We start from the raw sequence: 15,242 nt of genomic DNA on the forward strand, positions 1-15,242 counted from the left end.
ATAAAAATAATATATATATTTATTTATTGAAATATATTTGGAAATAGTAGCATTTCCAACAAATCTACATTCATCTGCCACTGTTCTTTGGTAAACCCAGCTTTTGATGACAAATTCCCCCCCCCAAAAAAAAAAAAAAATATATATATATTTATATTTTTATGATTTTGATGACCAATGCCCATAAAAAAAAAATAAAATAAAAAAAAATAATATATATATATATATTTATTTATTTATCTATTGAAATATATTTGGAAATAGTAGCATTTCCAACAAATCTACATTCATCTGCCACTGTTCTTTGGTAAACCCAGCTTTTGATGACAAATGCCCCCCCCCCCAAAAAAAAAAAAAATATATATATTTATATTTTTATGATTTTGATGACCAATGCCCAAAAAATAATATATATATATATTTATTTATTTATTGAAATATATTTGGAAATAGTAGCATTTCAAATATATGTCGATATATTTGGGAAGGATATTTATCAAATATATTTCAAATATATTTTTCTTCCATTAAAAAAAAAAAAAAAAAAAAAAAAATCAGTCTTCCACACGGACGTTAATGTCAAAAGCAACAATTTTATTCCCAGAAGATGATTTCCTCGAGTTTCTCATATTTAGCGTTTTTGTTTACTTTAAGCCTTTTTTATGTGATAGCAAATGCCACAGCCTTGCAAAGTCCCGCCGCATATTGTTTTCAATCCGCGTAGGCATTAGCCGCCCTGCCTCACCGCGATATGTTCCTTTTTTTTTTTTTTGGCTTGTGGGCAATTGTGTTGTTGAATCTGCAAGTTATGAATAATTTGTGCACAGAAGCAAAAGGCCAGCCAGACAACAATGAATATATGTGAGCTATTAGGTCTGTGCCACGGCGATGTAAGCCCGCTCCTAATAACACCGCCGAGCGGTCGTGCTATAAATATGCAGCAGTCGTGAAATAGTACAAACTCTGGTCATTAAACAGGTAACACTGGCTGAGAAAAAATAAATAGCAAAAAAAAAAAAAATTGAAAAAAAAATAGAATTGGGAAGTGTATACATCACATCTAGCATGTGTATGTATGAAGGTGAGTTAGGGACCTTAGAGGATTAGGGACCGATGTGAATGTACAACATATATGTAAAGCGCTGCGTAAATTGACGGCGCTAAAAAAGTACCTGAAATAAATAAATTCTGAGGACAGACCACAAACTGTAATATTAAAACAGCAAAAAGTGACAGCGTGTCATCCATTATGTCTGGATTGGGAAATGTTTTACGTCCGCGGACAAAACAAAAATAGCTTCTTTTTTTTTGTTAGGTTGTGGGCTGTATGGAGAACCCAAAAGCGTTAAAGAAGCAGCCGGCTTAAAACCATGAAAAATATTAAATAATATAAAACGGAAAATAAAAATATCTATAATAATATAACAATACGGAGGCCTTGAAAATATAAAAAAAAATGAAAAGCAAAAAAAATATAAAGTAATATAAAATATTAAAACATATAATAATAATAAATAATAATTGAAATGTTTAGACAGGGAGGTTTTCTGAGGACAGACCACAAACTGTAATATTAAAACAGCAAAAAATGACAGCGTGTCATCCATTGTGTCTGGATTGGGAAATGTTTTACATCTGCGGACAAAACAAAAATAGCTTTTTTGGTTGTGAACCGTATGCAGAACCCAAAAACATTAAAGAAGCAGCCGGGTTAAAACCATAAAAAATATAAAATAATATAAAACGGATGAAAAAAAAATCTATAATAGTATAAAAATATGAAGGCCATGAAAATATAAAAAAGAAATGAAAAGCAATTAAAAATTTAAAGTATTATAAAATATTAAAACATATCGTATAATAATAATAGTAATAATAATAATTTAAATGTTTAGACAGGGGGGTTTTCTGAGGACAGACCACAAACTGTAATATTAAAACAGCAAAAAATGACAGCGTGTCATCCATTGTGTCTGGATTGGGAAATGTTTTACATCTGCGGACAAAACAAAAATAGCTTCTTTGGTTGTGAACCGTATGCAGAACCCAAAAGCGTTAAAGAAGCAGCCGGCTTAAAACCATGAAAAATATAAAATAATATAAAACTGATAAAAAAAATCTATAATAGTATAAAAATATGAAGGCCATGAAAATATAAAAAAAAATTAAAAGCATGAAAAATTTAAAGTAATATAAAATATTAAAACATATAATAATAATAATAATAATAATAATAATAAAAAATAATAATTGAAATGTTTAGACAGGGAGGTTTTCTGAGGACAGACCACAAACTGTAATATTAAAACAGCAAAAAGTGACAGCGTGTCATTTATTGTGTCTGGATTGGGAAATGTTTTACGTCCGCGGACAAAACAAAAATAGGTTCTTTGGTTGTGAACCGTATGCAAAACCCAAAAGCGTTAAAGAAGCAGCTGGCTTAAAACCATGAAAAATATGAATTAATATAAAACTGATAACAAAAAATATCTATACTAATATATCCCAACCACAGCACAACCTGCCTCTAATTTGCATGTTCTCCCTGTATCTGCGTGGGTTTCCTCTGGGTACTCTGGTTTCCTCCCACACTCCAAAGACATGCTGGTAGGTGAATTGGCTCCTGTCTAAATTGTCCCTAGTATGTGTATGTATGAATGTGAGTTAGGGACCTTAGATTGTACGCCTCTTGAGAGTTAGGAACTGATGTGAATGTACAATATATATGTAAAAGCGCTGAGTAAATTGATGGTACTATACAAGTACCTGAAATAAATAAATAATATAAAAATACAAAGATCATGAAAATATAAAAATAAAATAAAAATAAAAAAAAATAACCATGAAAAAGATACAATAATGGACAAATAATAAAAAAATATCAATAATGATATAAAAAATGGAAACCATGAAAATATAAAAATGAAAAAACAAAACAAAAAACAAAATAGGAAAACCATAAAAAAAAATCTAATAATAATATACTAATAATAATATAATAATAATAAATAATATATAAATATTAAAAATATCAATAGTAATTTAACAAAGTGGTACTGCAGTGGCCTTCTTTTGCAATCTCTGTTTTACTTATACAATATGAAAAAGGGGAGAGCCTGAAAAATATAAAAATAATATAAAAAGCATAAATAAAAAAGTATGAAAAATATTAACTTAAGCATGAATCCCCAGCAAGCACTCAGAGGTCAGCGCTCAACAATAAACAACTTTTTTTTTTAAATAACTGAGCGTTAGCGGCAGGAGGACACTGGTCAAGAAAATGACCTATACTGGATATTTGAATGTGCCGTAATGTACACTCTGTTGTCCTCAGGCCCCAATTTAACACTTTGGGGTATACGGAGCCTTAATATGGGATTTCAAGCATTCTGAAATCCGGGATCAGCAAATATTGTTTAAATTCAAGCATCATGTGTTTTCTTCCTTGAATCTTTTACACAGTAATAACAGGGTATGCAAGCTGAGGCCTTACCTAACAAATCCCATGCTCTTTTCATTGAATAACGTAGTTAAGAATTTGATAAAAATGTTGCAATTAATTTTTTGCGATTAAAGACAACATTTAAAAAGCCGTTTTTTTTACAGAAAAAAAAGACATGTACATATTATAAAAAATATTTTGATCGTCAGCTACATAATTCTTAAATAATTCTTTATATGCCTTTTAAATTTTATTTTTGAGTTAAAAAAAAACAATCTAATTACGCACAATTGTCCCTATCCTGGCACCCTAGGCAATATCCTTGGGGCCCATTATTTAAAACTTTGACATTAATTTGCTTTTTTTTTTAAAGGAGTCATTTAATAAGAAGTCAGAGAGGGCACAGAGGGGTCACCGGAGGGGTCACCATACAAAACTTGGTTGCTAGGAACACAAGCATTTAACTACAAAGGTCAGTACGTTCTTGTACCACCAAGGCAACCAGTTAAAGCGGAGGTTAGTGCTAGCAAAATAATGGCATACGATTGGCTGCTGAGGATGACAGCGGTCTGAGGTTCTCTGTAGTATGTCGTTCAACTTTCTCAACTGGGGGATATGATGAGAGCTAATGCAAAGAGAATAGTGGTGTTGCCCATGTTGACCAATCCGATGTTCGCTTCTACACTTCATCTTTCAGTAGAAAATAAGCCGCTGCAATCTGATTGGTTGATATGTGCAAGATCTTGGCTTGTCTGAAAAGTAGAGTTGGTCAACAAGTCAAACCATTAGAAAAATGGTAGCTGAGATCTCATGGGTTGACATGGGCAACACATCTCAGCTCTCCCATACACTAGCTTTTATCAATGGACCAAACCATTAGAAAAAATGGCAGCTGAGGTCTCATGAGTTGACATGGGCAACACATATCAGAGCTCCCATACACTAGCTTTTATCAGTGGACCAAACCCTTAGAAAAAATCGCAGCTGAGGTCTCATGGGTTTGCATGGGCAAAATATTTCAGCTCTCCCATACACTAGCTTTTATCAATGGACCAAACCATTGGAGAAATGGCAGCTGAGGTCTCTTGGGTTGACATGAGCAACACATATCAGTTCTCACATACACTAGCTTTTATCAATGGACCAAACCATTAGGAAAATGGTAGCTGAGGTCTCAATGGTTGACATAAGCAAATCTCAGCTCTCCCATAAACTAGCTTTTATCAATGGACCAAACCATTACAAAAATGGCGGTTGACATGGGCAATACGTTTCAGCTCTCCCATACATTAGCTTTTATCAATGGACCAAACCATTAGAGAAATGGCAGCTGAGGCCTGATCAGTTGACATGGTCAAGATCTCAGCTCTCCCATGAACTAGCTTTTATCAGTGGACCAAACCATTAGAAAAATGGCAGCTGAGGTCTCATGGGTTGACAAGGACAACATTTCAGCTCTCCCATACACTAGCTTTTATCAATGGACCAAACCATTAGTAAAATGGCAGCTGAGGTCTGATCAGTTGACATGGTCAAGATCTCAGCTCTCCCATAAACTAGCTTTTATCAGTGGACCAAACCATTAGAAAAATGACAGCTGAGGTCTCATGGGTTGACATGGGCAACACATCTCAGCTCTCCCATGCACTAGCTTTTATCAATGGGCCAAACCATTAGAAAAATGGTAGCTGAGGTCCCATTGATTGCTGTCCTGTACACTAGCTTTTATTGACGAGCCAAACCACATTATATCTTTCTATATAATTAAATAATCTTAGCGGTGTTTGAAAATGGTGGTAACATGGCTAAACAATGGCGGTTGGTGAGCGCCCTGCGGCAGATCTCTATAGTTACCTAGGTTGCCAGTGCAGAGACAGTTGTGCGTCCGAGGTTGGGGTTTGCTCTGGTGACTGTCGAGTATCTGTTGGACAAGGAGCTCCACAGAAAAACCTGTACTGCTGTTCCCATTGCTGCAGGTCCACTTAATACCATGAACTGCGGAGAGAATATCGGAGGCCACAAGTCAGAAACAGCTTCTATACTGTATGAATTTTTTTTTTGCTTTTGTTTTTAAATTTCATACTCTTTATGCTTCTACTGGAAGAGAACTAGTCACAACTAGACTGCCAATATCCGGGCTCAAATGATTAAAACATATTCTGTCAGATGTCAGGGGTCAGAGGTCACTTGAAGCCTGACCTCACCTATAGACTAGATCAAGCAGCTTAAAACGCAATCAGACTCTGGGTGACCTATGACCTCCTGTCACAAGCTGACCACTCACCGGCAACAGGGTCGCCATAAGAACCACTTACCTTTTCCTATGGAGTTGTTCCCTCGCTAACAAGAGAGAATGAGTGTTCTTGGGTGGTGAGGGAATGATTCTACTGGGGTAGGTGGCTCCCCGATATGGGTGGTTTTACCGCTGTTAACCCGCGGAATTTTTAGGGACTCTTTAATGACTGGCATAGTACCACTGGATTGGTATAAGGCCAATGTGATGCCAATATTTAAAAAGGGGTCAAACTCTTTACCAAGTAATTATAGACCTGTTAGTGTAACTTCTATGGTTGGGAAGATACTGGAGAGTTTAATAAAAGACCACATAGAGGAGTTCTTGATGGAAAAAATATTTTAAGCAATAGACAGCATGGATTCCTGAAAGACAGAAAGACATGGCTATGCGGGATCTCCTCCATGGTAGGGGTTGGGGAAAGACCTGGCAACCTACCCTGTAAAATAATTGCTAAGTGAATTCATGGAAAAAGTTGCTCACGAGTGACGGTCCATGCAACCGCCAAGGGTCGGATACGACTGATTGGATAGATAGAACCCATGGAATGGTCTGTCTGATGTTACATAAAGGATGGGGCTAATGTCAACTTCCAAAAGTAGGTTTCATAATTTAGGACCAAATATTAGGGCTCAACCATGACCGGTTCTAAGCTGAACAAGACACAACTCTGAAATCTGCCGGGTTGGATAAACCCCAACCCCATGCATGTAATAAAACTCTACCAGGCTCTTCAAGAGCAGTCACTCCACAGAATGCATCACCACTGGGTTTCTTTTCATCATTTTGATCTGAATCGCTTGCCATTCAAACAATCTTTCATGTTGGTGTGTGTACTACCACTGCTACATACAGAAAGAATGGCCAAAGACATATCACCCATATCACCCACCCCTGTTTGGTCTTTCTTTTCCACTTCAGCAGACTAAGACATGCCGTCTCAGCCAGAGTGCTGTGGATGGTGAGATCTTTAGCTGAACTTTAAGAAAACTACTAAAATACCAAGAAAAAACATATATTGTCTAGCAAGGCCGGTGACCTGGCTTTCCTCTACTGCAGTAACAGCAATACAGCTTTGCCATCTATTTCCCCTCCAGCCTGTGATTGGCCAGTGAAGGATCAGCAGAAGGGTGATGAACTCATTCCTCTGATCTCTTCTCCTGTTTATTTTCAGCACATGTATACTGCAGCACATCTGGTTGGCTCCTACTGCTGCTCATGCCTTTACCCACCTGACCTCTTCTGTAGGCAAAGTACAGTAGGTAGCAAGTCCAATTCACACACCTACTATATTATAACTCATTATATTTGAATTAACACGTGGCATACACCCACGGGTCCTTAAAGAATTGAGCTCTGTTATTTCAAAGCCATTGTTTCTAATTTTTAGGGACTCTTTAACCCCTTCACGCTGGCCGCACGCAAATGTGCGGCCTCCCCGCCGAGCGGCCACACATTTGCGTTCATGTAATAAAAAACATATGTGCTGAGAGCGCTCCCAGCACACATGTGCGGTACTCACGGAAAGGTCCCGGTCCGCTCTTTCGATCGGGACCTTTCCCAATCATGTGACCGGCCGTGATGTCACGGCGGCCACATGACACTAAGCCCCATCCCGCCCACCTCCTGGCGCAGGAACTCCTCTTCTGACCTCTTCTGTAGGCAAAGTACAGTAGGTAGCAAGTCCAATTCACACACCTACTATATTATATTTCATTATATTTAATTAACACGTGACATACACCCACGGGTCTGTAAAGAATTGAGCTCTGTTATTTCAAAGCCATTGTTTCTAATTTTTAGGGACTCTTTAACCCCTTCACGCTGGCTGCACGCAAATGTGTGGCCTCCCGGCATCTGGACCTAGACGCCGAGCAGTCACACATTTGCATTCATGTAATAAAAAACATATGTGCTGAGAGCGCTCCCAGCACACATGTGAGGTACTCACGGAAAGGTCCCGGTCCGCTCTTTCGATCGGGACCTTTCCCGATCATGTGACCGGCCGTGACGTCACGGCGGCCACATGACACTAAGCTCCGCCCGGTCCCACCCAGCTCCTGGCGCAGGAACTCCTCTTCATGCCAGGACGATCCGGCGTGAAGGGGCTAATGACTGGTATAGTACCACTGGATTGGCGTAAGGCCAATGTGGTGCCAATATTTAAAAAGGGGTCAAAATCTTTACCAAGTAATTATAGACCTGTTAGTGTAATTTCTATAGTTGGGAAGATACTGGAGAGTTTAATAAAAGACCACATAGAGGAATTCTTGCTGGAAAAAAATATTTTGAGCAACAGAATATTTCATGGATTCATGAAAGACAGAAGTTGTCAAACAAATCTGATTTCTTTTTATGAGGAGGTGAGCAAAACCTTGGACAGAGGGGGTGGGGTGGATGTGGTATACTTAGACAGAGGGGTGGCTGTGGACGTGGTATAGTTGGACAGAGGGGTGGCTGTGGACGTGGTATAGTTGGACAGAGGGCTGGCTGTGGACATGGTATACTTGGACAGAGGGGTGGCTGTTGACGTGGTATAGTTGGACAGAGGGCTGGCTGTGGACGTGGTATACTTGGACAGAGGGGTGGCCGTGGACGTGGTATACTTGGACAGAGGGGTGGCTGTGGACGTGGTATACTTTGACAGAGGGGTGGCTGTGGACGTGGTATAGTTGGACAGAGGGCTGGCTGTGGACATGGTATACTTGGACAGAGGGGTGGCTGTGGTAACCTGGTCTCAGAATACCAACCAAATCATTCTGTTCATTCCTCCCATGACCTCCTGCTCTCTATCTCCCTTGTCACCTCCTCCCTCACTTGGCTCCAAGACTTCTCCTGAGCCTCTCCCATCCTATGGAATTCCCTACCCCAATCTGTCCGACTATCTCCTACTCTGTCCACTTTTAGGCGATCCTCAGAAACCTTTCTCTTCAGAGAAACCTATCCTGCCTCCACCTAACAACTGTACTTTTATTTTCTCCATTAGCTCATACCTTTTGTATCAGTTGACCCTCCCTTTTAGATTGTAAGCTCTAATGAAAATTGAATCGTATTGTAACTGTACTGTCGCTGCGCAAACTGTTGGCGCTACATACATCCTGTATAATAATAGTTGTTGCTGAGTGGTCAGCGGGCTCTGGACTCATAGATGTAAGTCGTTGTCCGACCCAGGGGCGGACTGACCATTCAAGCACTCGGGCACTGCCCGAGGGCCCGGGGTCCTTAGAGGACCCCATGAAATGCCCCTGGTACCTTTTTTATAGGCTTTTTTGGGTGTACTTTGAGTGTGGGCAAGGAAACAAGGGCCCCATGATCCCCCATTGCCTGGGGGCCCCATGAGTTTTCAGTCCGCCCCTGGTCCAACCTGTCCAGATTGGGCAACTGTCATCTCATGTCTATGGGTAAAAGAGTAGTAGGGACAGCACATATCTGAGGTTACAGAATTTTGAAGAATAATTGTTCAGTTAAGAAATTGCATCTTCACCAGCATTGCCTCTGTCAAGGGCATTACACCATGGAAAAGACAAATGCTACAACGTAAACGGCTTGAACTTGGCCATAGCAGACAACAGTCTAAAAGGTTTTGTTGAAGGATGAGGGCATCATTAGATTCTTTTCCTGGGACTCAACGATCCCTAATTAGAAGCCTGATGCACCCACCGCCTTACATTTCAGACGTTTGGTTACATGTCAAACAGCCAGACTTGCAGCATTGTTAGAACTCCAGAAGGCCCCCTAAGATCTGCTACTACCGTGACCCCTGAAGACCTTAGCAGACTCATAGCGCCATTCTCATTACTGTCCAGACAGCTGGGAGCTACCCTCTCTAATGTCCCTGTCATCGCTGAGCTGGTGTAACCCTGGCCACAGGAGCACATCAGACCTGACATGTGTAGCTCCATTGCACTCATGTAAAGGCGGACAACAGCAATGAAAAGATAAGATAGATAGATAGATAGATAGATAGATAGATAGATAGATGACCCACATTTGGATTCCACCTGCAATTCTCTCAATGTAGGTTAGAAAACGAAAACTTACATTTGATTGGTCGCCTTGACCAATAGCTAATGTTCCAGGTCTGATAAATTCAATCCCTTGGTAAAGAGTTATCAATATTGGTATAGCAATATTACGTGGGTTACCCCTTCCTGGCTGGCCGGCTGATAGTCCAGTCATGACTGAAAGGTCCTACACAGAACTCAAAGCTTTTCATCTTCCTACTCACAAATAATTTGTCATAATGGCCTGTGGATAGTGCTTGCCTGCAAAGACTGGGCCGCCTGGTAAGCTCCTGGTGGAAGAGGGTTAATGAATCATGGAGGAGATCATTTATGTTCTGTTAATGTCATTTCTCAATGTCAGGCGCGGCTAACTGGGAAATGATCTAAATTCATTAAAGATTAGGCAATACGTATTCCCTGCACTAGTCCCACTCTTAGGAGACGCAGCCAAGGTGCAAACGTAAAGTGTATGTTTAGCCAAAACTTTTTATTTTTAGTATTGGATAGAGTAGGGAAGGGTTAATACACCATCAGTTTTTTTTTGTGTCTGTGTCCAACTGGGGAGATTTCCTTTTACTTCATGGCTTGTAGATAAAGAGATAGGAAGCCTCCCCAAAGTGAGCAGAGCTCTCATCTTAGACAGTTGTCACCAGAACATTGGGAAAGTTCTTCTCTTATTTTCTAGAACAACTCTAACATTTAATTATCAGTTTTAGTGGTAATGGTCACCAGGACAAAAACTGTGTTCCCACAATAAAAAGGTAAAGGGTCTAACTCAGCCATTCTGAAACAGGGTTATGTGAAATCCAAGGGTTCCTCCAGATGTTGGGTTTTTTTGAGCTGTGGCTAATTGACCTCTTATTTGATGGTGCCTGCATAATTTTGGGGCCAATGCCACTTGGAAGAGCCAGCTGCATGACAACACTGATCTTTTAAGTTGTCTGCAAGGGTGGCAATCTGATCAACACTGTAAGAGTTGCATTTTTTCCACTGGCCACAAATGTAAGAGGCACATTTTCCCCCTGACTTCCCTGAGACCTTAAAATTAATTCAAGGGCTCCTCTGGGGTAAAAAGGTTGAGAAACCTAGGCACCTAAGTTGAGCTGCCGTAACTGAAAGAACTGAAATCCAATGACTGAAAGGGGGACCATAGAGAATCAGGCTGGGAAGAGCTAGATGATGAAGACTACCTACTGTAAGGGGTACTTAGATCTCTCTGGACAGAATGGAAATGAGACCCAACACAGAATGGGAATTTCAGCCATGTATCAGAGGTGGATTGAATGAAGGTGGCCCTATGTGTCAGTTACACCAGGTCCCCAGATCTCTCTAATACAAAACAGAAAGTTACAGAAACAGACATGCTGGGACTCATGGTGCATCACTCACAGTGAGGGCCCTGGTTGGACTCCAAATATACCCCAAGTGTGACAGCTTGGGCAATGTATCAGTGTCCATACCGTCTAGAGTTCTGACACATTCCAATGGATTTATGGAAGGAAGGAAGGAAGGAAGGAAGGAAGGAAGGAAGGAGGGAGAAGAGGTGGGAGGGATGAAGGGTGGTAAAGGAAGGCAGTATTGAAGGAGGAAGAGGAGGAAAAAAGAGAAGGGAAATGAGCAAGGAATAGTGGGAAAGGAAGGAAGAAGGGATGTATGAAAATGGAGAAAGGAAGAGGAGAAAGGAAATAAATGAAGGATGGAAGAAAAAAGAAAGAAATAGGGAAGGAAGACAGAAGCAAAGAAGGAAGGAAGTACAAAAGAAAGAAAAGGGGGGGGGGGGCAGAAAAAGGAAAAGTGAAGGAGGGGAGGACAGAAAGGAAGGAAAATGGGATACACTATGCATGGGTGGTATAGGAATGAAAGGAGAGACTGAGTGAGAAGGAAGAGAAGGATGGTTGGAAGGATGAGAGAAAGAAGGAAGGAGGGAGGAAAGAGTGGGAAAGGAAGAAAAGAGGAAAGTAAGAAGGAAGTGGAAGGAAGGAAAGAAAGGAGGAAGAAAAGAAGAAGGAAAGAAAGAATGAAAAAGCAGGAGGAAATGAAGGAAGAAGAAAGGAATAAAGGAAGGAGGGAAGAAATGAAAGAAGGAAAGAAGAAGGAAGAAAGGAAGGAAGGAATAAAAAAGGAAGGATGGGACAAGAGAAAGAAGGAAAGAGAAAAGAAAGGAAGGAGAAAGGGGAAGATGGAAGGGTGGTGGTAAAGGGAAGGATAAGGGATTGAGGGAGAAGAGAGAAAAGGTAGGAAGAAGTAAAGGAATGTAGGAGGAAGGAAGGAAGGAAGGAAGGAAGGAAGGAAGAAAAAAGAGGAAGGAAGAGTTGGAAAAGATGAAAGGAGGGATGTATATAGGAGGAAAAAAGGAAGGAAGGAAGGAAGGAAAGGAAGAAAGAAGAAAGGGAAAAAGGGAAATGATAGGAGGGAGGAAGGGAAAAAAGGAAACAGGAAAGGAAAGACCCCTGTCTGGTGTGGTAATGGAAGATAGAAGAGAGGAAAGGAAGGAAGGAAGGGTGTATATAAATAGAAAAATAAATATAAGACAGATGACTCAGGTAATTAACACATTGGGGGGTTATTTGCTAAAGTTGAAGAGTACAAAATCTGGTGCATCTCTGCGGAGAACCCAATCAGCTTCCAGGTTTTATTGCCAAAGCTTAATTGAACAAGCTGAAATTAGAAGCTGATTGGCTGCCATGCACAGCTGCACCAGATTCTGAGTGCTCCAGTCTTAGTAAATCCCCCCATAGATTATGGAATAGACACTATATCATAGGTGGACAATGAGGTGGTAAGAGACACTTATGGGCATTACCAATGCTTACAAATAACACCCCAATTTTACAATGTGGAATGATTTCATCTCGGGTCCCCCGCTGGTGCTCCCTACTCCTTCCCTTTGACCAGTGCCCCCAATAGCAAGCCGCTTGCTATGGGGGCACAGGTGTGTGCTCGCTCTCCTCTCTCTCCTCCTTGGCTCACCAGCTGTGACAGGAGTGGGAGCAATTGGTTCCCACTGCTCTCTCAAGCAATGAGGAGAGGGAGTTCTGAACAGCCAAGGCTCTCGTGCGCATCGAGAGGGGGTTGTGGGGGGAATGAAAAAAAATTCTGGTTTTAGAACTACTTTAATGTGGAATGTATGTTCCTTGCTATTTTTTACTAAGTTGTTAAGAGAGTAAACTTCCCCTTTAAGATAAAAACAAGATAAAAACATGTTCTGCCCTGGATCCAAGGCTCCATGCACACTAGCTTTTTTTTTAAGCTAAACAAAATGCTGGAAAAAGGAGCATTTAGCAGTATTTAGAAGCATTTAGGAGCATTTAAAAGCATTTAGAAGAATTTAGGAGCATTTAGGAGCATTTTGGGCGGCACAGTGGCTTAATGGTTAGCACGTCTGCCTTGCAGTAAATGGGTTCGATTCCCGACCATGGCACCTCCTGCACGGAGTTTATATGCTCTCCCTGTACTTGCGTGGGTTTCCTCTGGGTACTCTGGTTTCCTCCCACACTCCAAAGACATGCTGGTAGGTGAATTGACTCCTGTCTATATTGGCCCTAATATGTGTATGTGTGAATGTGAGTTAGGGCCCTTAGATTGTACGCCCCTTGAGGCTTAGGGACCTTAGATTGTACGCCCCTTGAGGGTTAGGGACTGATGTGAATGTACAATATATATGTAAAGCGCTGTGTAAATTGACAGCGCTATATAAGTACCTGAAATAAATAATAAATTTAGAAGTGTTTAGCGGTTTTTTTATGCTGGAAAAACTCTCCAAAAAACTCTCCAAAAGCTATTTTTTCCCCAAAGTAGCCAGATTAGGTTTACCAATCTCCAATGGCTAAGTGGCCTTGAAAATACTGGCCATTACGGTTAGGTATTTCTCGAAAAAACAAAATGAATCAAACAATAAAGGAAATCTAGCAGCATTTTGTACTACACTAAGCGTGGCGTTATCAGGCCGGAAAAGCCACGCCGCGATTCCCGAACACAGATTTCATCTCCCGCATTCTTGATGGGAAGAGAAAGCCGTGGCAGTATTTTACTACATATTTTTTTTCTCTGCGCGTTCCATGAATCAATCTGAAGCCTCATGAATAGTCAACGGCCTTTCCGAAGTGAATGAACTCCTCGGATATTGCAATCCAGGCGTTGCTGGGCGCGCGCGGCGATCGGCTAATAGACGGTCAAGTGCGTGCAATTTGTATCCCTCTGCATTCGCCTGAACTTCTCATCACCCAAGGTCACATGTCTGTGTCTCTCTCTCGTTTGCTTCCCGGGCACCCGCGATTGCTTTCACTCCCTCGCCGGCGCTGAAGGTTATAAAAATGAAAAGGCACTGAAGAGAGACAGATTGCAACCGCAAGAGTATCTGGATGCGCGATGCAAATTGCCTACTGTCTTGGCACATCCAATATGCAGATTGCCTCTCCCCGCCGCCCCCCCCCCTCCTTCGAAATCTCCCATGACTCGATACGTTGTTAGTAGTGAATATCAAATACTATCAAGAAGCTTTTTAACATGTCATGGTTCGCTTACCCACACATAATGAATCAGCAGGAAGGGAGATTTCTAAAGGGAAAAAAAAGTCTATTATTAAAGGAAGGTTAATATAAAAGGAAAAAAAAATTGCCTTCCTTTTTTAAAAGCTGCAGAAGTGAAACCACTTTAAAAGTTCGCTTAATTAAATTTAAGGTCACAGCTTGCAACAAGAAAAGAAAAGAGGCAAAGAGACAATGAAAGGGATTCCCCCATTTCAAGTGTCGTGAAATGGCACCAGCGTTTGTTTCCTCTTTAACTATAGAAGAGATGATTTTGGGTTCTCAAAAAAAAGAGTTTGTAATGAATTTGTAAATACGTAGAGGAAACCTGTGATGAGCAAAAAGACGGGGGGCATGGGTGTCTTGAGCTTGATGCTCGTACCTACTAATGCTGAAGCCTGTGGATTGGCATGGCAGCCAGGAAGCTAGATTTATTTTTTAGGAATAGGTCACTAAGACAGTAAGAGAGGGGAAATCTGTCCAACGGGACAGCATGGATTGGTCAGAACCAGTGTGTGACGGGAGTGACTTTGAGTGGGGTGCCTTAGATTTACATTGAATTGCCTGGATCAGAAGACCATGGTTCTGTTTCTATGAAGGTCAAAACAAGGGGTTCATTTTAATGGCACCCTCAACTTGCTGCCCCTTACTTACCTTTCATGTGCTCTGTGATGGGAGTGACTTTGGGTGGGGGGCCCATGGAACACAGCTCACTTTGGAGAGGTGGGGAGACGCCTGTCTCAGCTCCCCATATACCTCTTATGTGTAAGTCACCCTGTGCCTGTTAGGGGTACAGGGTGAAATGTCCTGATATTGTGTAGACATGTATAGGTGGGGGTTGTTCATTGTTTAATGCCATGTGGTTGCATCCTATTGTTCTATTGTGTGTCTTGCTTGGGAGCAAACTATTATGAGATGTATGCGTTTGTGTATTGGCTTGGTGGTGGGTGGCTCCGGCAGCCCTTCCCGCTGATGGG

The 15,242-nt window shown here is 41.0% G+C and overlaps 1 protein-coding gene across 1 annotated transcript in view; it reads right to left on the reverse strand.

Annotated features, from left to right (window-relative positions):
• Window positions 1-15,242, reverse strand: part of LOC149434992 (calmodulin-binding transcription activator 1-like) — a 223,207-nt gene that overhangs the window by 103,141 nt on the left and 104,824 nt on the right. Inside the window, exon 4 of the mRNA XM_089663123.1 lies at window positions 5,297-5,437. Coding sequence (XP_089519249.1) covers window positions 5,297-5,437 — 141 coding nt within the window. The remainder of the gene's footprint in view (window positions 1-5,296; window positions 5,438-15,242) is intronic.

This window comes from Staurois parvus, unplaced genomic scaffold (genome assembly GCF_062004578.1).
Source record: "Staurois parvus isolate SC_StPar_1 unplaced genomic scaffold, SC_StPar_1.0 ptg001631l, whole genome shotgun sequence".
Classification (NCBI taxonomy): Eukaryota; Metazoa; Chordata; class Amphibia; order Anura; family Ranidae; genus Staurois; species Staurois parvus.